Below are 25,194 nucleotides of genomic sequence, written 5' to 3'. Positions count from 1 at the left end.
TTAGGCATGGATTATTTTCATTGTACGAAATATTACATAAATATGTTTCTTCTATATAAAAATATTTTTATTATGATAAATAATTACTCATTAAATGATGTTTAGGTTAAAGAGTATCATTTAAAAGTTTTTTTTAATTTCAGATGATAAAGATTAAATTTACAAAAATTTTGTTGCGAAAAAATTACATTGTTTTCGTAAAATAAAATTAAGAATAAAACAATAATAATTCGTATTACACAAAATTTTCGTTAATATTACAAAAGCAGTAATTAGAAAATTTTTTTTTGCTTGTGTAGTCTATTTGTCAGCTTCATGAATTCACCTTATTAATAAGTACTTTAATAATTAAAAAATACTATCTTTGTTGTAAAAATAAAAATAGAGAAAACAAAAAACAATGTCAATAATGATTTTTTAATATAAATAATGTGACACCTTTATTCTTTCGACACACACTATTATATTTGTTTAGCATATCAGCACTAAAAATTCAATTTCCAGATACATACATTTTTTTTAAGAAAGAAAAAATACTATTATTTACATACATATATACCAGTGTTAGAAAAACTAAGTTTGTTACCAAGTATTAAATTATTGCTTTGACAACTGCTCCAGACAATTGTCAGAAGTTGTAGCAGTAGCATTTGCTTTGTTTTGTAATTAAACGTTTTTAAAACTATTGCTACTTATAAAAAGGTAAGTCTCAAAATAAAGCAGGTACTTTTGATAAGAAGCAATAGAAAACAAAAAATAAACTAACAAATAAACATATTACAGCGGGAAAAATATTCAGTATGGGGCCTTACTAAAGGCATTATTCTAAAAACACAGTTACATCCAGCCGCTTTGCAAAACCGTTTCAATGTTACACGCTTAATTAGTAAGGTCTGTAGGTGGTCTTTCGTTGAATGCTTTTTAGAAGATTTCAAATCGAAGGATTTGTAAAATGTCCTTATAGGAAATTAGGTTTCTAATCATATTGACTTATCCATTAGAACTTTTAAAAATCCTATAAAGCAAATTTTAAATACAAAATTTTATATATAATCCTTTGATAAATATGCAGCAATCCTTGTAGTAGAGGAAATAAAGTCCTCCTAGAATATCCCTTGCGAAAAGGCAATGAGAAATGAATATCGTATCTTTATAATATGTAAATATGTCTTTAAAAGGCCCACGTTATTTTTGTATTATTATATCCTAATTAATTTTTTTGTTTAATAATTCTTAACAAACTGTTGGTATATGTGTTGGAGATATTGTTAGAGGTAATGATAATCTTACGTGTCTTTGGCACAATGTGCTCTGTGTAATTGTAGAATACATTCCAATAAAATGTTGTATGTAACCTTACCTGTAAAAGAAGAACAAAGCAGAACATAAATATGGTGTTGGAAACTTACACTCGTGAAATGTAAAGAAAAATAGTTTAGGCAATATTTATATGTATAGTTGATTATGGCAAGATTCTTCTAATTTAACTTAATTATGAATCATTCACTTAATCAATAAATCAATCAATCAATAGTAATTTATTTAACTTGATTTCAAATATATTTACAATAACACTACGATACCGCAGAACGATAATAGAATTACCTGATGTCCTGAGCAAATCGAGCCGTTTGGGGCCCTTATCCGAAATGGACTATGAACTGGACATGATGTTCTTGGACCCCAGCGTGAGGATGAAGGTCCTTGTATAGACATGCTACTTATGCTATTTGAACTACATGGATTGAAAATTGGAGGCGGAGGCACAGGAGCTGCGGGAAGGCCTAAACTTAGAGTATTTAGACCGCTCATACTGCGGCAATGGCCGCCACCCGATGTACTGGGTGGCAAAATGTCATCCAAAGATCGGCCCGAAATTGCAATACCGCTTAATGAGATGTGGGAACCTAGTATATTTCCATTGTGGCCGTGGCCGGCGCCACCGGACATCATCGACTGTGGCAGTGGCGGAGGCACAGCATTTCCATGTGGACACATCGATCCCGTCGTTGGGGTAATAGCTGAGCAACCCCCCACTCCGCCAATGCAACCTGCACCTACACCAGCGGCTTCCGTAGACGACCATTGCACACAACCACCACCACCGCCGCTGCGAATTCCTGACACCGAAGTCGCCGCTGCTCCACGAAGACTATTTGATTGATGTGAATCGCAATAGTGATCCACGGCAAAACTGTCCTGGCTACCAGAGCATTGCAATCTGTGCGGTGGCGGTGGAGAAGACTGACGTGAATAAATGTTTGTTTATTTGTGGTCACGCGTTTGCTCTCAACGTAGACGTTTTAATACCAGTTCTTTTACAAATCCTTAACAGTGATATTGTGATATGTCCACGAACGATTATCCCGCTTGACTACTCCTCCCTTCTCTTCGAACACTTCATAAATTTAATCGCACTTATTTTCGTATGCGAAAAATTTAAATTTAAAGTCTCTAACATTTGCATCGTTTGTGAATAGACTCCGTTCAACACAGCCCTTTATAGCAATATTGGATTAAATCACAGTTATAGTACTTTACTTTTCCTAGTGTTCATCTATTCCCAATCATTAGCTTTTATTTTATATAGTATGTTCTAGTTCCAATTCATTTCGATTCGGGTAAACTGTAACTCATTTTATTTTTGTTTAACAATGATGTTCTAGTTTTTAACATTAACAACAAACTAGTTCAACAAGTCTTAACAATTGTTAAAGAATTAATCAATAATTTGTATACAATTATTTTGTTTTTCTCTACTACAAATACAATTTAACTAAAATATCACTGTACAAGTAGGCTTTGTTTGGCATTATAATATTATAATTACATTACATTAATTTAATTAAATTTAATTTCATATTATTTTATTTTATTAATTAGTGTTCTTCGATTTAAATTTCGTTTATGGCTTTATTAATGTTGTGTTAATTTTAGTTACGATCTTCATTTAATTTGGAAAAAAAGTTTAAGTATGTGTTTTATTATTCTTTTTTAGTTTTGTTTTATTATTTATTATTTTTTATTTTAATCACAATAGTTTTAATTTAATTTAATTGGAGTTTTTAGTTTAATTATTTTTGGTTAGAATATAAGAATGTATTTTAAAGAAGTTTAACATGCGATTTTGGATTATTAACTCTGCAATTAAAACGTGAAAAGCAAAACCATCCATTAGTTTATTTCTAAGCAACATTTTAACTACATAAACAATAGAAACTAATAAAAAAAAAAAACAAATATGAACATGTGTAATCCAGAGTTGCTCAAGGCCAACATGAATATAATATATTTTATTGAACATAAAAAATTACTTGAGCAGTTTTGTTGCATTTTTGCTTAATGATTACATTCATAAGGCGGGACGAATTTAATTAAACTTATTTCATGTTTTATGGAAAGGACTTAAAACAATTAATAATTACAACAACTGAGAAAATAATTATAACCAAAAATCATTTCATCAAACCGAAAAATCTAACTTAACTGCAAGTCTTTGAGAGGAACCTTTAAATCGGTGTTGACTAGGGATGCCATTCACCTTTGTATCTTAAAATCATTATTTGAAGCCCAATAAAATAGCAAAGTAGTGGTGCAGTGAGTAAAACATTTAACTAACAAACCGTAGTCCTTGGTTTGTATTCTTACTGTCACCTATTTATTATTAAAAACAAAACAACTTACACAACAACTTCTTGTAAGCAAAATATACTTCTTTAACTCCCTATTTCAAAGCGAGTACTGGATACTCTTACTAAAAATGGAAAATTAACCAAAAATTTTATTCTTCAATTCTTATCCAGAGTTCGTTATGGTTAGGCGGGGGTTTTCATACTGTAACAGCTTTCTTTTCACAATTGCTCATACATTTTCTATAGGATTTAAATCAAGGCTTTGTACTTTGTACTGTTTGAAAACTTAGCGATTCTAGCTGTTCTTTAACTATTTAAATCAGGGCTTTGTACTGGCTACTTTAATGTTTGAAAACTTTGCGATTCTAGCCGTTCTTTAACTATTTTAGCTGTATGTTTGGATCTTCATCTTGTTGAAAACTTATTTCATTAATGGGATAAGCACATTTATCAAGGAACTGAAGTAAAGTCGTCGCAAGGTTAACCGAGAATCGCCATTACTAAGCGTCCTTAGTCGGCCACCAAGGGTTTTGGGTTGGTTTATATATTTTTTTAAAACGCACAGCATGCAGAATTGGATCATGGGTCATGGGTCATGTAATTGAAATGTTTATATTTATTTATGAATCAACCTATGTTGTATTATTTGTTACTTATAACAAAGAATATATACTTGTAACAAAGAATATGCATGTAAAAAATAAAATTGTTTCCATGAAATTTTCTGAGGTTGTCTCAGATTTTTGCTCAAATCTCCGTTATTTATGAACCGATTTTATTGATTTTAAATAGAAAACTTATCAAAAGCATGTCAGATAGAATTATTGAAGACTATTAAATGTGATAAAATTGATTTCAACACAAGTTTTTTGTTATTAGAACACCAGTGGCTACACTACTGTTAGAACTTAAGAAGAAAAGCAAGTGTAGTTACATACACACATACATACATACATACATACATACATACATACATACATACATACATACATACATACATACATACATACATACATACATACATGCATATGCATACCTTTTACTTAAGAGAGAATAATAATGTGTAATATTCTATTTGGAGCAAGGGAGGCTGGCAGTGAGGGTAAAAAATATATATTAAAACAATTAAGAATAGAAAATGACAATGAACAAGTATATACTTGTATTTCAAGATGGAATATACGAATATAATTAAAGCACTATTCAGCACGGAGAGTTCGTTTGGCAGCATTGAACTCCACTCGAAATCCATTTATTCACACAGTTTGAAATGCAACAAAAATATATATGTATTGGGAGGAATTTTAAGTTTAACAGAAGAGAAAATTTGGGACGCAACTCTGGATACACATTTTAAAAATCCTTTGGAAAATTTGAGAAAATAAAAAAAGTAAATCTATTCATTTGTATACTTACAGCAGAAGTAAAACCTAAAGATACGACGAAAAATTGTTAATAGCCGAGTAACACGTTTGGTATCTAATAAGAATAATTTCAATGATGATAATGGTGATATAGCATCCACTGTTTTCTATGATTTTGTTTTTTTTTTTTTTAGTTTTCTTCTGCTGTGATGAAGGATGCTGTCGTTCGTTTTTTTTGTATTGTTGTTTTGCTTTCGTTAAATACAAAGCTGTAGTGCAAAATCAATACTTGTATATGTAATAATTTGCCGTAATGTTGTTTCAAGTTTTCTGATGCTTAATTATCAGCAATTATTTAAACGACAATTCATATTTAGAAGCCGCAATAATTACAGAACAAATAATATTTTCGCATGATGTTTCTTGTCTATTCCCTACAAATTTACCAATATAAAATTGTATCATACGTACATATGTATGTGTATACGTATGTGTATTTTAATAAAAGTATATGTATATTGTATAGTATGTGTAGATATCTTCATATGTATGTAATTGATCTTAAAAAAAATTTAATAAATAAACGAATAATATACTAACAAAGTATTCCTAAATGGATGGTATTAGTTTTGAAGTTTGCAATGCCACACCATAAATGTATATTTTTTTGGACTAATTGAAGTAAATTGTCTATATCCAAGAAATATATTAAATGGAAGACAAAAGAATAAACTTAGTAGAAAGGGATTTTTCAATTTTATGAACTATTTTTTTTTTTTTTTTGACACACACACATACACGAAAATTTTTTTATTTTCATACATTGATATCCGACAGTAAAAGCACGTTTAATAATCTTTATGTACATATGTGTATAGTGTGCCATGTATGTACATTTTTGTACATAGGTATGTATATTTTATAAGAAAAAATTAAAGCAAAAAATATACTTTTTACTAAAATACTTATACATCCAGAACTGTGATTGTTGCTTTGTTTTACTATATGAGTGTGAGTGAATGTATGTGTGTTACTTATAGATAGATGTTTGCGTGTTTCTATGAAGTTGTGATGCTCTACATCGCAGCGAGCAACTCCTACATACACGCGCAAAATAGGAATTATATGTATTATAATAAACGAACCGAATACTTTCACGAAGTGAGTACAGAAATTACGGAGTTCAAATACAAGAACACGACCGCAACATGCAAATTTTTACTTCAAAAATACATACATAAAAAGGACCCACACATACATATAATGTGTTAAATACATATGTACATACATAAAGACGTTAAAATAAAATTTAATTTAAAAAAAAATTCATTTCAATAATTATTATTTAATTTTGGTAACATCCATTTGAATTATACACAATTCTCTAATGTCTAAAAAATGAACATCCACACATACACATGTAGAGTATAGAGAGAATAATAGATGGACAAACACTCAAACAATTTCATTATTGATTTATTAAGAATTATTAATTTATAACGGTTACTTAAGACATTTTTTTGGTTTTTTATGTTCATTTTTTTTTCTTTGATAAACTTTAATTTTTTTTCAAAAAGCAGATACAATTTTTATATAGTTATATACCGTGCACAGTTGGAAAATTAACTTTATTTAATTTTTTTTTAGTTGTACCCTTACCAGCCAAGGGCTCGCGTTATACTGCCATAGTTTAATTGTACAAGGTGAGCCAATATAGATTCATTATTTTACATCGCAGACGGAAAATTTCATAACATTTCCAATATGCTCTCTTATATTTTGCTGAATGCAGATAAAGCAAACATAAGTATTAATCTGCATTTCATTGATATGTTTCTTACTAATGTCGCCTATGTCAAATAAGGACAACCATATTTCTGTACAAATCCTGAATACTGAGTGGGTGGTGGATGCTGTTATATCCCGAATGCTTATTCTGCACAAACCGTTCGTGAGGTTTCGTTTCGTAATTTCAAACATTTTAATCGAGCATGCGTTGTACACGTACATACATACATATATGTGTGTTTTAATGAAATGTCACTTCTACAGATGCTGTCGTTTTTACTACTAGATATGTCGACTAAATCTTTCTAGAGCTAGAATAACAAAAATGACACTACTATTGCCTCACTTTTAACTTTTATTCGTTTAAGTTAACAAAAATATATTTGTAGTAAAATAAATAACTACATATACATAAATACAAAGGTACATAGGTCTTCCATATATTTGTCAGAAGTAAGAGATTTGTCGCAAAAATTATTTATGTCATGGTTACATTAATTAAATTTCAATAAATTTTAAAATAAGCATGTGTAAATAATGAAAGTATAAATTTATTTTAATATTTTGAGCCAACAACCATCGATTACGCTTATTTTTTAAATAGTATGTAATATTCACTGAAACATTTAAAGTGCTCAAAAAATATAAATTATTCTTGTCTGGGTTGAAGAAAGATTTGAAATGAAATTATCTATATTTTGATGCAGTATGAATGGTCTATTTTAAATAAATAAATTTCACCATAGCGGCTCAAAAATAATATATACATATCGAGAAAAAAACTTGAAAAAATTAAATATCAAATAAGGAGTGAGATCGAAAAATTCTTAACATACATGTATGGTTATAAAAAAATAACCACTAAACTTACAGCTTTATTTATTTTTTTATTTGATTCAAATTATTATTACAATCTACAAAAAAAAAAAAATATTTTTATAGTTTTAATCACTAGTGATGAAATTTTGAACCCTTTTCGGAAACCCTTCCATTATAATAAATTTCACCATAGCGGCTCAAAAATAATATATACATATCGAGAAAAAAACTTGAAAAAATTAAATATCAAATAAGTAAATTTAAGATCTTCCAATATTTTTTATTAATATTGTTTTGTAAAATGTTTTCATACACATGTATCAATACAATAGATTTTAAATCTGTATAGTCTGATCTCCTTAAATACAATTTTGTAGGCCATTGCTGTTTTTAGACGTTGCACAGTGGTATAGGACACTGTGCAACGTCGGTAACTTCTAAACGGTTAATCTGATTTTAATGCACAAAGAGGAGGTGTTGCCAAGTTTAGGTTTTGAATTTGGACCTTATAGGCCAACCAGGGGCCCGGCGGGGGGTCCTCAAATTAGGACATCTCGGCTATGTTAAATTTTTAAAAAGAACCTATTTCTTCATTTGAGTTCCGATTTAAAAAAAATGGTATATAGAATCTCCTCATTGAGCACTATAAAAATTTTATTATTTTCATCGACAACACCTCCTCTTTGTGCATACCAAATTTCATTGAAATCGGATTAACCGTTTAGAAGTTACCGAATTATTTCCCTCTTTTTTTTGTCCTATACCACTGTGCGTTGTGAAGCACTTTTTAAAAAGTAGTCAAATAATCCAATATTGAAGTAATTTTTGCATACCATTAGTTCTTATATCGTCACATGAAATCCTAAAGGCCCTAAGTTACGAAAAAGTCAAAATCTACTTTTTGATTGATTATCGTATCAAAGTTTAAAAATTCTTTTGAATTTTCAACTACGATATTATAAAAATTACAAAATTACATTTTAGGTTTATTTATCATTTTAGGTTTTTTGCTTCTCCTAAAAATTTTTTCAATGTAACTTAGGGCTTTTTGGATTTCATATGACGATATTCTGTTGCTGTTCCACTTAAAAATATAAATAAGATTACTACCAGTTATAAAATTTCTTCAGCGTGGAAAATTTTATCCACCATTTCACATAATTATGTCATTTGCTTTAGTTTTGGCCACCAGTGTATGTATGTACATATGTATGTAAATGTAGGTATACTCCCAACTAGGACGAAAAAGATAAACAAGACCCACATTTTATTTGACACAAGAAAGAGTATTTCAACATTTATTTAATGTAATTTTATGCTGGCCAACTCATCAACACAGATGTTGAACAAAACTCTGATTTGTTTATTTTGCAGGTGGATAACTGATAATGATAATGTACATAGAAACTAAAAAAAGGTACATACATATGTATGTGCAGATTTAATAAAATACGTATCGTTGCACGGAAATGAAGATTCTGAAGAAAATTTTTTATCCCCCGATCTTATCAACAACGGTAAACAATGGCGTTTGCTCTACGATGCGTTTGTGCTGAAGTTTGTAACGCACAACAAGTAAGAAAGTATAGTCGGGCTTGGCCGACTATATGATACCCTCCACCAGTTATGAATGTTAAATGTGGTTTATTTTTCATAATAAAGCATTTATTCTGAGTCGATCGGTATGATCGGTGGGAATAGTATTAATATTTTAATGCGTTACAAACATCAGCACAAACGCATAATACCCTTCCCACTATAGTTGTGTAGGGTATAAAGAACCACGCACAAAAAGAATCGTATTTTTTGGCCCAACGCGAAGCCTATCGAAAATGGTTGAAATCGCTCCATTATATCACCTAGCCCCCATACAAAAGGGTTTTTGAGTTCATACAAAAATCGGCAAAACTTAGTTCTATACGTCTTAATAATACCACCGATTTTCGTAATTATCGGACAATGGGTATGTATGAAACAAGTAATGCAACTATTTACTTATAATTTTTGAAAACAATGTACGCCCTCACAAGTTTAATTTTGAGTATCTTTATGTACGTATTCGCAATAGAATATAATTACGTATATTCAATACGCGTATTAAACATGTATGGACTTATTCACTAATCACTATTCAAAAGGTTTTTTCTTTTCCTGGAAATATTATAACAGAGAAAAGAAACCGGTTGGAGCCTAAAACTGTAGATAGCATATTATTTTTAAATTCTTTATATAAAAAAATGTTTTGTAATTTCTTTATTTATTTATTTATTTATTTATTTATTTATTTATTTATTTATTTATATTTTATAGTTATAATTTTATTAATATTCGGAATTAAAAGTTACAATAATATTTCAGGCATATTTTTGTACCTTTAGTAGCATTTGCTTTTAATAGTTTTTATTATTTTAAAGGCTAATATTTAAATGGACTTTTATCGGAAAACATTTGTTGAAATAATTGTTATCTTAAAACATACAAATATAAAAAGATAAAGATCCTTAAAAGACAAATTTTCGGTTTTCTTTCATAGACTTTTAAATGTCACGTTCGTCACGTTGAAACAGGATTTATCTCGATAACTTTTTAGTTGGCATTCAGAAGTATTCAAAACTTTGAATCTAAATCAAGTTTAGTATATAGAACTCAATTTAAAAAAAATAATTCTAAGCGGGGTTATTTTTTATAGAATTTCAAAGTCTGTCACGTCACATTACATAAATTTGTCACCTTCCGAACTGGTTCTATGGAAACGTTATAAAGCCGACACTCATTCTTTGGAACGCTTTTGGAACTAGTTCTTTAATCAATGATTTTTGTTTTATTTTGTCAACCTCGGAACTAGTTCTAGGGAAGCTTTAGAAAACGTGAACAATGTTATTTACAAAACTTACATACATATAATATAATTCTTCCGCACCTCTAATCTTTTAAAATATTTTCTGTAAGAATATACGTTACAAGCAGCTAACTTTCCCTTCTCTCGGTACCATTGAATTAGTGAGCTCTTTAATATCTTGTAGTTCAGTAGAATGCAAAAATATACATTTGAACGCGTTTTCAATTTCTATAAAAATAAGTTTATAAATTTTTATTTTTTGACATTTTTTCAATTGATTCCAAGAAGTTTTTTCGTTTTTTCGTTTGGGTATTTTTTTGAAATGTTTGTTTTTATTCATTTGAGCTATGCTTTTGAATAGTGAATAAGTCCGTACATGTTTGATACGCGTATTGAATATACGTAATTATATTTCATTGCGAATACGTACATGAAGATACTCAAAATGAACGTACATTGTATTCAAAAATTATGAGTAAATAGTTGCATTACTTGTTTCATACATACTCATTGTCAATCTCTGATACGTATATTTATTTGTGTTGAAGTTGGTATGAGTATGCTGAATATGACTGTGCGCTTTGTGTTTCGCGATACATACTCATACTTGTTTGGTTGCAATACATTACGATTACTACTTTTGTCATTCTCTGATACTATACTTTCCTAATTGTTTCACTTTGAATTTGTTCTTTTTTTTAAGTGCCCTTCACATGATCACAATTTACGTACGTAAAGTCTAATGAAAAAGATTAATAAAATTCCATCCGTATAACAAATGAGAATAAAATTCGTATGATTTACATATATTTTCCAAATTTTCCATTCGTATTTCTCTCAAAGTGTGAAGGTTTCATTACATATTGCGTTTTGACGATCCTATCCGTATTCACTTTACACACAATTTTGATAGATCATATTACTTGTGTGCTCGTTTGAAACCAGCTTTAACGATACTTAATCTGTTTCAAAAATATTTAACGCCGTTGGTAATTGATTTCGGGATCCTTTTGCAGTTTTGCTTATTGTAAATAAATTATTTTGATTATATTGGAGAAGTTTTATTTTAAATTAAGTTAAATTTTATTTGTTGTAAATTTTTCAAATAGTTAACGAATACTATATGATTTTTATCCGCATACGTATATTTTTAATAGTTGGATGTTCTATCATTAATTTTATAAACCTTTATTTTTCGCTTATAATAAAGTGGCAAAATCTTTAGGAAAGTTGAAAACGTACAACAATCCAAAAATTGTGTCTGGTTTAATTAAAATTCCTTGTTTTGTTTAAAAGTTATTTACAAATTGTAATTTTACTCATTAAATATTCAAATCAATTTTTCTTAAGACGACTTTTTTGTAGTAAATGAGCGATATGTATTGATTTAGCCTTAGTTGTAAGATACAACAGTATTCTATACAAAAAGAAAAACTCCAAATAATTATTTATTACAGAAAATTATATTAAAAACAAGTAAGAAATTATAGTCGGGCGAGGCCAACCATATAATGCCCTACACCTTTGACAAAAATATGTGATTTAGTTGCCATAATAAAGCATTTAAGTTGAATTGTACCTTGCCTTAGATATACAGTGGACGTCCAATAGTACGTACCCTCTTTATTACGAATGTCCAATAATACGAATGGCAAAATTGTTGCATTGTCTACTCTATAGTACAAATAAAGTCACAATTTTTCTGTTCGATAGTACGAATAACGCATTTTTATGGGAATTTTGGGTTTATTTGCGTATGAATGAAGTTTTTATTTTGTTTTTATTTTGTGATTTCGATATCTTTCACCTTTAGCTCAGTAATTTTGAAGTTTTTTGAATTTATTACAAATGTTTTGTGTTTTTAAAAGTCCTATACACACAATTTACTGTATGTATATTTACAAATCAACAATTATTTAGTGTAATTAATTTATTTATATATTCTAATAAGTAAAATGTTATTTATATATGTATGAACTGTCAATTTTGAAAGTAGTATGACTCCACATTCCAATGGTATTAAACATTACTATATGTGATCCTTTAACTATTCCAATTTTTTAAGAGAAAATTTTAAATTATAGAATTGTAATTGAAAGTATATTCCATCCGAAAACGGATTGCATATTTGAAAAATTTGCGGTCGAACACTTATAGTGGCGTCCTTAACACTTAAACTTAAACGGGCGAGGGAAATATGTAACTAGAAATTAATTTTTTGGACTCGCATTTTTTCTGAAAATATTGATTCTGAACCAGATGAACATGGTGAAATGTTTTACAAAAACATATTACAAATAAGAAGGCGATACAATTGAATACGGTCAGAAGGAATACTTGTGGATTTTTGCTAGTATAATTGCGGTTATACATCAGTAAATAGAAAAACAACCACAAAGTTGAAAGTTTTTTAATTTTGCATTAAAATTATATTTCAGGGAACGCAAACAATAATTATTATTTAAATTTTAACATAAAGAAATCAAAATAAAAAAGACATTGTCAGGCCATAAAAATGATATACCAGCATGTCCATGTTAAATGGATTACAGTTATATCGGTCGGTAACTGCCGGACTTAGAGGGGATCAAAGTTGGACATTTTGGTTATACATGGCTTTATTCGAATGAGTGTAACTTTTCACCATTGATCCTAGCAAAAATTTTACAAAGAAGCAAACAAAACTTTTATTGCTTAAAAATCTGTATTAAAACAATTGAATGTCTGTATTAAAACATGACGGCCATTTTTTATTAATTTTTTTTAGTTAAATCTAATTTTAATAAAAAGTTTGATTGTAAATTGGTAAATATTATTTTAAATTAAATGTTTAAGAAATTGAGCATCAATATTTTTGGAGAAAATAGGCCAAAGAAATACTTCTGCCCAGAATAAATCCATTTTTGAAATTTATAACACTTGTAAATCGTAAAAGGATATAGGACAACAGCCCTATTGTTTTAAAAAATAATTTAGATAATTTATCAACAAATATGACACTGATACTAACACTCCACATCAAAATTTTTCCGAAAAACTTTAGCCCACCCCAACCCGGAATATAAGACGTATCTCCAAAGATGATCCAATGAAATGATGCAAGAGGTAAATCTGAGAAAATTGAATATAACGTTACTTATCCAACTTTTTCGCGAGGTTTAGTGCAATCGGGGCATCATGGAGGAGAATCGCTAAACAATCCTTTACCAACTAAATTTCGAAGAATTTTAGTTGGAAAAGGTTTCTTGCGAGATTCTTTCCCAAGAAGCCCCGATTTCACCAAATAGTTGGCTTAGATAACGCTTTATTAAATTTTTCTCAAATATATGCCTAGATTCCCGTGGAAGATTTCTTTGGGTCAGCTTTGGAGATTCGTCTTATCTTCCAAGTTGGTGTGGGCTGATGTTTTTCTGAAGATTATAGACGTGGAGTGTTAGTATCAGTGTAATATTACTTAACATGTTATAAATGACTAAAAATATTTTATTTTTGGACAATAGGGCTGTTCTCCTATATGCTTTAATGATTTACAAGCTTTATGCAGTACATATATGAATTTACTTCGGGCAGGAGTATTTTTTTGGCCTATTTTCATTATTAGTTCTAAAAAAATGATGTAAAATTTCTTATACATTAAATTACAAATAATATTTTCCATAATACAATTAAATTTTTTAACAAAATTAGAATTATCTTAAATTCTTTTTAATAAAATATGACCATCTCCAATTAATTCTTGTAATTTCTTTGATTTAGCTTTTGGTTTTTTTCATCAAATTTAAATTTGAACAATTAAAAGTTCTATATTCGGCTATGTTAAATAACAGCCATTACGAATTGTATTACAAAAAATCAAAAAATACCAATTGTATCCCATTTTATACGATCTAAATTAATCCTAGGTTATCTAGGTTCAATAAAAAAATTTTAAAAAGTATCTTTTGAAGAACGAAAAAGTACCAAAAACATCACTTTTATGGGTTCCCACTTATCCAGGCTCTACATAATGTTTCTGGGTTCAATATTATAGAAAATTCAAAAAGTACCTTTTGTAGAACGAAAAAGTACCAAAAAGTCCCTTTTTGTAGGTTCTTACCTAGTCAATGCCCTACATGCTAAATTTCATGTTTCTAGGTTCAATATTATAGAAAATTCAAAAAGTACCTTTTGTAGAACGAAAAAAGTACCAAAAAGTCCCCTTTAATGTATTCTACATACTTAATTTCATGTTTCTAGGTTTAATATTATAGAAAATACAAAAAGTACCTTTTGTAGAACGAACAAGTAGGCAAGTATAGTCGGGCATGGCCGACCATATAATACCCTACACCATGAGTATATTTTTAAAATGTTTATTTTTCATAAAGAAACTTTTATGTTGAATTTTACCTTAATTCCAAAGTATTTAAGCAATTTATTGATAAAAAACAAAATTATCTAAATGAGGCTTTATATAGGTCAAATATGGGCCGATCCTTGGTAAATTTAGGAAAGGGATTTTTTAAATAATAGTTGTATTGAGTTTCATTGTGATACAAATGGTTACAAGTCAATTTTAGACGTTTAAGACATTTTTTGAAGAGGGGTTTGTATGGGGGCTAGGGTCAAATAAGGCCCGATCATTACGAAAATCTGCAGTGTCATTTATACTTATATAAAACTTATTTGTGCCAATTTTTAGAGGGATAATAAAATATTTTACGTAATTATGACATAAAAAGTCTAAATCGGGAGGTACAGTTGTATGGGGGCTAAGTGAAATAATAGACTGATTTCAATAGGCATCGTCCCTGTGCCATAAAACATACTTGGAAATTGCGGCCTGTACCTTGCGCACAAAGTTTACATGGACAACCAGCCAGCCAGCCGGACAGACGGACGGACGGACATGTCTTAATCGACTCAAAAAATGATTCTGAATCGATCGGTATACTTTAAGGTGCGTATTGGACCAATATTTTTATGTGTAACAAACATCAGCACAAACGTATAATACCACCACCTACACCACTATAGTGGTGTAGGTGGTGTATAAAAAGTACCAAAAAGACAGGCAGATGGACATGGCTAAATCGACTCCGCTATCTATAAGGATCCAGAATATATATATACTTTATAGGATCGGAAAATTATATTATAGACATTACAAACGGAATGACAAACTTATATATACTCTTCTCAAGAAGGTGAAGGGTAAGAAGAAGTAAGAAATGAAGTAAGAAATGTTTCACAACAAAATGCATTCTATTTTATTATAACAACATCAATTTCATAGATAGGCACTTTGCAGTACTAGTAAAAATGCAGTAACAAAATAAGTTTTTACTGTTTACTGAAAAAATTTTCAGTATTCAGTAAAGTTTTACTGGTTACTGAAAAATGCTTCAGTATTCAGTATGTTTTTACTGGTTACTGAAAAAAATGTTAGTATTCAATGAATTTTACTGATTACTGCAAAAATGACATAAATTTACTGGTTACTGCAAAAAAATGCATTTTTTTACTGATTACTGAAAATGTGTTTACAGTATTCCTTACAATCTAATAATTTACTGAAAATTATATTTTCAACATATTTTTGAATGTTATAAATATTTATCATCACAAGTAGCTATAGTGAGATTAATTTTACTTTATGGGATTGTAAATCTTTTCAAAAGACAAGAACTTAGCTATGTATAAATTTATATAAGAGGTCAAATATTATATTAGTATTTTTACTGTTTATTGCAATATTTTTCAGTATTCAGTAAAATTTTACTGAATACTGAATTTTTTTTTTCATTAAACAGTAAAAATTTTTTCAGTAACTATTAAAAGTTTACTGATTACTGAAATGTGTAATGCAGTAAAATTATACTGCAGTATGCCCATGTATGATCAATTTATAAAATAAAAGTGTTTGGAATTGAAAATCAAACGTAGTATTTTCATAAATTTCCAATTAACTTACAACAGCTGTATATGGAGAATTTTATATCAACTCAAAAATTAGATTTTGATGAAATTTGCACAAACGTTAGTATTATTGTATTGAACAATACCATGTATGACCAAGATGTCCAACTTTGACTCCAGTTCATGACCGATAGCGTTGAATATGTGTGTCTGGCCTACTATCTAATAATACTAACGTTTGTGCAAATTTGGTCGAAATTGATTTTTGAGTTAGGTCACTTGACATGAAATTCCCCATGTACATATACATATATGTATGGCATGAAAAATAGCGAATTTTTGTTGTAATGTAATTTCACTTTGAGTAGCTGTTTGTTCATAGTTTTGTTCGTATTATGTAAGCCTTCTGAACTGCAATAAAACAACTTCCGTCCAACTTCCTTATAATTTTTGGTTTTTAGGTTCAATATTATAGAAAATTTTAAAAGTACCTTTTTTAAGGACGAAAAAGTTCCATAAACTCCCTTTTTGTGGGAGAATGATTATTTTTTGTTTCTAGGTCGCAATGAAATTTTCCCTGTTTGGAGCTGAACTGTTTTTGAGTTGATTGGCAGTTGTAAGTGATCGAGGGAAGAATGCGCCAAAAATCCAATTATGATCTGAATGAGTATAAATTTAAACTATTCCTTGGAAAGGTCTACAAAAAATACGCTTAGATGTGGGATTATCTCTTTTGCTTAAAGAAATTTAGGTCTAAATATTTTTATTCTTGAATTTTCCTGATCTATTTTTAGTTTTTTAAATGTAAAGAACCTACGGAAAGTCATACATTTTTTTAATATTCTTTAGATTTCTGACAAAATTGTAAATAAAAGAAAAACAAATTATTAACAATTTTGCAACATGTAAACTTAATGTCGAAGAGTGTAGAAAAAAATTAATTTAAAAAATTTGATTTGAAATTTAAAAAAATTACTACTTTTGATGAGTTGCAATTTTTTCAAAAAATGATGTAATAAATTTCAACATAAAAATTGAGGGTGATATTTGTAATACCAAATAGCAAGTTTAACTAGAGAAGAGTTGAGTTGTAAACCACAATAGGGTCATTATGATCAATTATTATATTATACATAATATCGTAACTTTACATTTTTATTTTTCGTCGCTTTGGAGTTTTTTAAATAGTGTTAAAAATAAAATAAATAAATAAATAAATAAATAAATAAATAAATAAATAAATAAATAAATAGGAGTCGCAATTGTTATACATACAATCATATAAATACTTTACTCACCTTCACGTGTAAATTATTGTAGTATCGTATAATGTAGGACGGTAAGTTTTCAGCAGTTTCTAAACCAATCCATTGAATAAAATATGGTTCTATAGAGAAATCCAAATCTTCGCAGACATCCATTCACATTAAAACAACAACAGACAACGAATCATACATCAATCCAATTCAATAATTGTAAAATATTACACAGAAGCAATGCATATATAACAATTATTTTAGTTTCTTATTTCAATATACTCATTTATATACCCTTCACCAATGTATTTAAAAAATGGTCAATATGTATTTTAGTTCTCAGTTAAATGTTTTGTGACACTAAATGATGGAGGAATCTGTAAATTAGATTTCAAACCAAAATTTTCTACCAACATGTTTGTAAAACCTGTTTTCCTCTTCGGAGCCGTGAATATATACAGTGTGACAAAAATTTGTAAATGATGGTGAAATATTAAAACTTTCGGTCTAATTTTTTAAACTAAAAACGATTTTTAAAAAAGTTTTATGTCTTTTAAATCTATATTTAATGAATATATTTTTAAACAAAAATAAATAAAAAATCTACTTAATTATGCTTTAGAAAAATAAAAATAAATAAATAAATTTAATTCATTTACACATTTTTGGGGCGTGGTACTAAAGGAAATTTTTATTATAAATTAATATTTTCTAATTCAAAAACTTTAGCATTTCATATCTTTCAAACGATAGTTTGAACTCTGAAATGCATTATCTCGATCATTTGCCACACTCTTCTTGTGTTATGAACGTCCTTATTTCAAGTCAGCTCTACCAGAAGTCTGTTGTGTTTTTACATTAGTGTTCATATATGTAAACCCGATTTCACCATAAATTCTTTATCGGGTTAAACTCAGACAACAGTAGGGGCTAATGTACTAATGCGACTTGAACAGTTGCAAGTAATCGAGAGCTTTTACCTTATATTTGGGGTCATGCAGTTTATTCAACGTATTTTTTTAATCGTCCAAATCCAAATTAGGTATGTCAATGTACTGACAATGAAAAATTGCTATGACCTGGTTCACACTAGGAAACTTTTTTGGGAAAGTTTCAAAAGTTTCTCAACAAAAGTTTCCCAGTGTGAACCAGGTCTATAAAAACAGATGAATTGTCAATTTAGACGAGGTCAAGAAAACATTACAATTTCATTGCCAGACAATTCTAAAACAATAAATTTATCTGAAAACAAAAATTGTCAGTTTACACTATTGACAGGTTGTTTATGGGAAATTTTAAGTGCATATGTTCTTTTAATGGACCGTGCTGTTAATAAAAAACATTTATCTGACAATGATTTCATTCTCAGATGCATTAAATTCGCTTAGATGGCAATAAAACTTGTCAGACAATTATCTGGCAATGACGACGTAATGTGTTAACACGATTGTTAGGCGTCAGAAAATATTGTTCACACGGTTGTTAGACTTTTTCTGAACATTTTTCTGCCAACTATCAATACGTAGCTTTACCATTTTTTAGTAACTTTAACTTATAGTACAATTATAATAGCAAACAACAAATTATCTACACTATAGGAACAAGTAATTTAATGCGATGTGACGATCAAAAACAAACATCAAATACTTATATAATAATACAAGCCCAATCATATAGAAAATTTATGGTAAATCCTGAATCAATAACTATTAACTCCTATTAGCGGGTTGAGCACGAGAGAGAAAGTTTTTAAATGCAGTAAATTAAATTTTAAATTAATCGTAATAACGGTATCATACAAAATTTTCAAAGTACAAAAAAAATTTATATTAGGATGGTAACGGCAGAAAATTTTAAAGCATTTACCGCGGAAACTCTTTAAAGCTCGGAAAAAAGTGATACTATTTCGACGTAATTTTATATACATTAGTGGCTGATTTGAAATTTTCAAAAATTATATAATGTTATCACCCTTATGTGCATCCTCCTTTTAAACTAACTAACCATTAAAATATATATTTTTAATAAAGCTTGTAGTAGTTACACTCCCTAAGAAATAATTAAATGTCGAAAAACATTCAAAGTCATTTTTCTTTTCTTGTACTAACTAAAAATTCAAAATCGATTTAAAGAGAATTAATTTTATAACTTTCAATCGATTTCATTATATTTATATGATTTCATTGTATTGTTGACCAATAGAAACAGAAATACAATTTGCTGGAGTACTCTATCATTGCAAACGTAGCTTAATAAACAAAATAAGACCCATCTGAACAAAATCGATATTCTTTGGACACCTCTAATGTACATAATACGTATGTACATACATAGGTTTCTTAGATTTGTATAGTTGGTGCGATGCGCATTATTTGCTAACAAATATGGCGTTCTTTTAATTCCAATTATATCGTGAAAGGGTGCGGCGTACAATGACCACATTGTTTATTTATTTATTTTTATAAAAGAAATGCTTTTTTAAATGTACTTTTAATGACGTGGAAGGATAAATGGAATTTATTGAATGAATCAGATGATTAAAGAACATCTTCTGAACGATAAATAAATTAGGAAAATATAGAGAGTATACTTTACACGTGACTTAACTTATAACAAATAAATATTTTTTTGTTATTTGGAATACGCTCTTGATAACTTTTATACACAACACTACATACATACATATATATGTATAACTTAACGAATGAACGGAATATGGAATAAACAAATCATAGAGAACCGAATGGATGCAGCCAACACACAATTTATAGTGCGACATAAAACAATATTCTTCTCTCAAAAAACTTAAGGCACAAAATACCGCGGCGACTTTTTTACCGATGTTACCAATATAAGTGTTGGCAGTTGACTTGTTGTTGTTGATATAGAATTCATATGAAATGCATTAGATCAAGTGACAGCAGCCTAGACAACCAAAAGCATGTAAAAATTCAAAATGTGCCTAAAAGCCACCTTTTATCCCACACTCACACTTTCAAATACTGCATATATGCATCATTAAAATGAGAGAGTATAACCGATTTATTCAGCAGCAGCTTTTATATTGCAATCCACTTATTTGTCATGCTTTCTTCTTCTTTTAAATTTGTGGTTCTGTTACCTCTGTATTCTTTTTTACGTAGGGTCATTTCATTTTTTATTTCTTTAGGTTTTCTGTTTTTGCAATTTATCAGCTTTGTAATAATCAGCTGCACTAACTATTCAAACAACTACATACATACATGTAAAGAGACACATATTCAAGAATTTCTTACTCCATTTGTAATTTTATATTGCTTTAACGAAAATAAATTCATAACATCGAATCCATCGATGTATTACAACTGATAAAAGTGTTTTCTTTGAGTGTCAACAATGTGCCTTAAAATCAATTTCTGAAGGGGTTGTTATATGGGGGGGGGGGTTCAATTATGGATATTTTTCAGCAAAATGCATAACAGGGGGTTCAATTATGGATATTTTCAGCAAAATGCAGAACAGGAGAAAATAAAATACTCTAACTATTATTTTCTAAATCAGGTTATTTTTAACCATCAAAATTTCAATTTAAACATTGATTGTTCACAGAAGAACATTTCAGCATAAATATACGAACTGCTTTTACCGACAGAAGTTAATGATATTTAAGAATAAGTTTTATAAAGAATCTAGAAGCCTTTTCTTAAAATATTTAAAATTTATTTTTAGTTGTTTATTTGTTAAATACATACTGTTTGATTTTTGGGGGAATTTCTTTATGATTTTTAGATTAAAATCGATGAATGGATATTAACTATGTTTGCTGATGTTTTTCTGTTTTAGATTTAGTTTTCTAACATTTTAATTTCAATTTTTATTATACAAAATTCGCTTATATTTGATTACTATTCTGTTACTATGTAAACAGATTGTTAAGCAATTATTTCATTAATATTGTTAAAAAAAAGTAAAAAATTCAAATTCTGATTCTTATGACATACCGACCGTATTTTTAAGCAGGAAACATTATCTTTTTATTATTGCAAAATATAAATTTTTATAAATTATTAAAAGTAGTAAGAGATTTGTTTTTTTAATATTTGTATATTAATGTAATTCTTTTTTCAGTATTATAATAAAATATTAGTAAAAAGTAACATTAAAATATTATTCGATTATTCGACAAAAATTGTTCGAATCATTCTTTATTCTAAATTGTACTTTTTTATTCGTTCGAAAAAACACAAATGATTCTCCTCGAATAATTGAATATTTTGTATTTGAATGACAACCCTATTCTTATTTAATACAATTTCCTAACCAAGCATAACCTGGGTTCTTGGACACTAAATCTATCCCAAACACCCATTAAAATAAATCTATCCCAAACACCCATTAAAATTTAAATAAGCTCAACATGCTTACTACCATTATAGATAGTTTTGCCAGATTGCGATTCACAAGAAGCTGGACAAAAAAATTTTCGATTATTCGAACGAATAGCAAATTTTTATTCGAATAATTTAAAAAATATAAATAAAACTTGCCAAACACCTCAAAAATCTTAAGATATGGGTAAAAAAACGGGTTTGCGTACAATCAGGCAGTCACCACAAAATTAAGAGTAAACAAGTAGGAAAGTATAGTCGGGCATGGCCGACCATATAATACCCTACACCATGAGTATATTTTTAAAATTTTTACTTTTTATAAAGAAACTTTTATGTTGAATATTTTTCCAAAATATTTAAGCAATTTATTGATAAAAAAACTAAAGTTTCTAAATGAGGCTTTATATAGGTCAAATTGGGCCGATCCTCGGTAAATTTGTGAAAAGGATATATTTTTAAATAACAGTTAGTTTTGTTGAGTTTCATTACGATACAAATGGTTACAAGTCAATTTTAGACGTTTAAGACATTTTTTGAAGGGGGGTTTGTATGGGGGCTAGGGTCAAATAAGGGCCGATCCTTACGAAAATCTGCAGTGTCATAAATACTTATGTAAAACTTATTTATGCCAATTTTTAGAGAGATAATATAATATTTGACGTAATTATGGCATAAAAAGTTCAAATCGGGAGGTACGGTTGTATGGGGGCTAGGTGAAATAATGGACCGATTTCAACCATTTTCAATAGGCTTTGTCCCTGTACCAAAAAACATGCTTGGTCCAAATTTCATCAAATTATCTTGAAAATTGCGGCCTGTAAATTGCGCACAAGGTTTACATGGACAGCCAGCCAGCCGGACGGACGGACGGACATGTCTTAATAGACTCAGAAAATGATTCTGAATCGATCGGTATACTTTAAGGTGGGTATTGGACCAATATTTTTGTATGTTACAAACATCAGCACAAACGTATAATACCCTCCCCACTATAGTGGTGTAGGGTATAAATATAATAATGTTGTATGACAAGCATTTGTTGTGACCCGTTGTAGAACTTGCAAAAATATCAAAATATTTTGATATTTCGTACATCCAAGTCACAACTTCCTAAAGCAATCCATAACACATTGCAAATATAAATTTTTATAAATTGCTAAAAGTGGTAAAAGATTTGTTTCAGTTATAACAGAACTTTTTGATTTAGTATTCATTTTACAAAAAAATAATGTAATTTTTTTCTATATTATAATAAAATAGTATGGGTAGAAATAACATTAAAATTTAATTCAAATATTTTACAAAAATTGTTCGAATTAATCTTTATTCTAAATTGGAAATTTTTTATTCGTTCGAAGAAAAACAAAAAATTTCCCTCGATTAATAAAATAATTTGTATTCGAATGACAACCCTAGTTCTCATATAACAATTCCGTTTTGTTATAGTCCATAGAGTACGAATATATTTTTGGATTTCCTGTTGTTAAATTTAAATATCTAGTTACCAACATATATAAATATGTGTTATTATTTAAAATTATTACAATTAAATAAATTCATTGCATTCTTTAAAATTTAATAATTATCTAAACTTAATTTTTTTACAATCAGTGTTGGCTAACATGATTTAACAATGGTTACATAAAAATTATTGTAAAGTTATTGCAGTGCACTAAAAATGTCTTTTAAGCTGGACAAACTAAATTTTAGCTTGAAACAAAACAAAAGCTGGACTATCCTGGCAAGTCCAGCCAGACTCGCAACCCTCATTGTACATATTGTTTTATAAATAATTTTTGGTGCTTAAATACATTTAACTTTTGAATGTAAAGAATCTTGCCGCTAAAAGGTTTTGTTCTGTAACATACCTGTAAATGAGGTGAAACCAATAGTAACATTAATTCGTCCTTTAAGAATTTATTGCCGCCTATGGAAGATAATAGTTCTATTACATCACGACTCCTCGCTACAGCATCTGCAGTTGGAGCACGGTTAGGAGAGACTACTGTGGAACTTATGCGATCAAACAACTAAATTAAATTGAAAAATTTGATATTAAATAAATTCTAATATTTCAATTTTCGAGACGTACGTGCAATAGTTGGTGCAAACGGTTATCCCTTAACATATCTCGCAATACGTCTGAATCAACATGTGCATCTTGTAGAGCGTAAATATCATCTAGACAATCTAAAATTCGTTGTACAGCTTCTATACCAGCCTCTTCATCAGCCCATTCATTTAAGATATCAGATGCAACCGGCACTGAAATTTTATTTGTTATATTTAAATTGCAAACTAAAATTCCAAACCTACTAGAATCTGTATCGGTTCCAAAAAGAGGATCTAAAGTTGTGCCACCGGCAATGGCCTGCACCGCTCCTTTTAGTTTACGTCGTGCATTATAACGCTTTAATTCTTCCACCGTATCAGCCAAGTGCTGACGTTGAAGTTTATCTCTATCCTAAATATATGAATATGTAATAATATTGTCAATTTATTTAATTATATAATATGCTAGCTTTTTAATATAGATTACTCTTATCCATGGATGTTCCAGAACTTGCGCAATAGACAGTCTGTGATGGGGATTAGCAGCCAACATTTTAGACACTAAATCTTTCGCTGATGCAGATATTGATTTCCATTCTGGTGCTTCAAACTAAAATAATTAAACAAATAATAATAAAATTATTATTGAAGTAAGAGGATGTAAATAAAACAAATACCGTTAATCTGCTTCTTGCTATTGAATTTTGTAACCGTACACCCGATCCCAGGAAAGGTAGTCGCCCTGAGAGCAAAACATGCAACATTACTCCAGCGCCCCAAACATCACATCCTTTCCCATAGAGACGTCTTGTTACAACTTCTGGAGCCATGTAATGCGGACACCCTACTCGACCATGAGTTTCTAAAGCTTCTCTACCTCCGGGCAGTTGAATGGCCGAACCGAATCCTCCCAATTTTACAGGTGCAGAGTTGTCGACTGTTGCTAAAAGAGCACATGCTGGTCTAACATCACGATGCAAAATATCATTTTCATGACAGTAACGCAAAGCCTCTAGAATCTGACGCATGTAATGGCTAAAGTAGAAGACAATTTCTTTTATAATCTTGCACGTACACATCGACGCCTACAAACTAAATCATTTTATCAATATAAAAATTGGTTTATTTCTGTTTATGTAGAATACCTCTTGGACGATGATGATTATTGTACTAAAT

The 25,194-nt window shown here is 29.1% G+C and overlaps 1 protein-coding gene across 16 annotated transcripts in view; it reads right to left on the bottom strand.

Moving 5' to 3' along the window:
* LOC111686014 (peripheral plasma membrane protein CASK) overlaps positions 1-25,194 on the bottom strand; it is a 74,858-nt gene that overhangs the window by 31,834 nt on the left and 17,830 nt on the right. For 7 of the 16 annotated variants that reach the window (XM_046949951.1, XM_046949953.1, XM_046949952.1 and 4 more), the window contains 5 exons: positions 24,696-25,053; positions 24,506-24,628; positions 24,283-24,430; positions 24,059-24,231; positions 23,835-23,996 (listed from right to left, as the gene is read on the bottom strand). In XM_046949951.1, the coding sequence (XP_046805907.1) occupies positions 23,835-23,996; positions 24,059-24,231; positions 24,283-24,430; positions 24,506-24,628; positions 24,696-25,053 (964 nt within the window). Of the gene's footprint in view, positions 1-1,290; positions 1,361-1,605; positions 3,142-5,048; positions 5,431-6,284; positions 6,810-17,638; positions 17,901-23,834; positions 23,997-24,058; positions 24,431-24,505; positions 24,629-24,695; positions 25,054-25,194 lie in introns of those variants that run through there. The other 9 variants (XM_046949950.1, XM_023448311.2, XM_046949958.1 and 6 more) reach the window with 9 other exon arrangements.

The sequence above is a fragment of the Lucilia cuprina genome, chromosome 4 (genome assembly GCF_022045245.1).
Source record: "Lucilia cuprina isolate Lc7/37 chromosome 4, ASM2204524v1, whole genome shotgun sequence".
In the NCBI taxonomy this organism is placed as follows: domain Eukaryota; kingdom Metazoa; phylum Arthropoda; class Insecta; order Diptera; family Calliphoridae; genus Lucilia; species Lucilia cuprina.
This window is presented reverse-complemented; position numbering and strand designations above follow the sequence as displayed.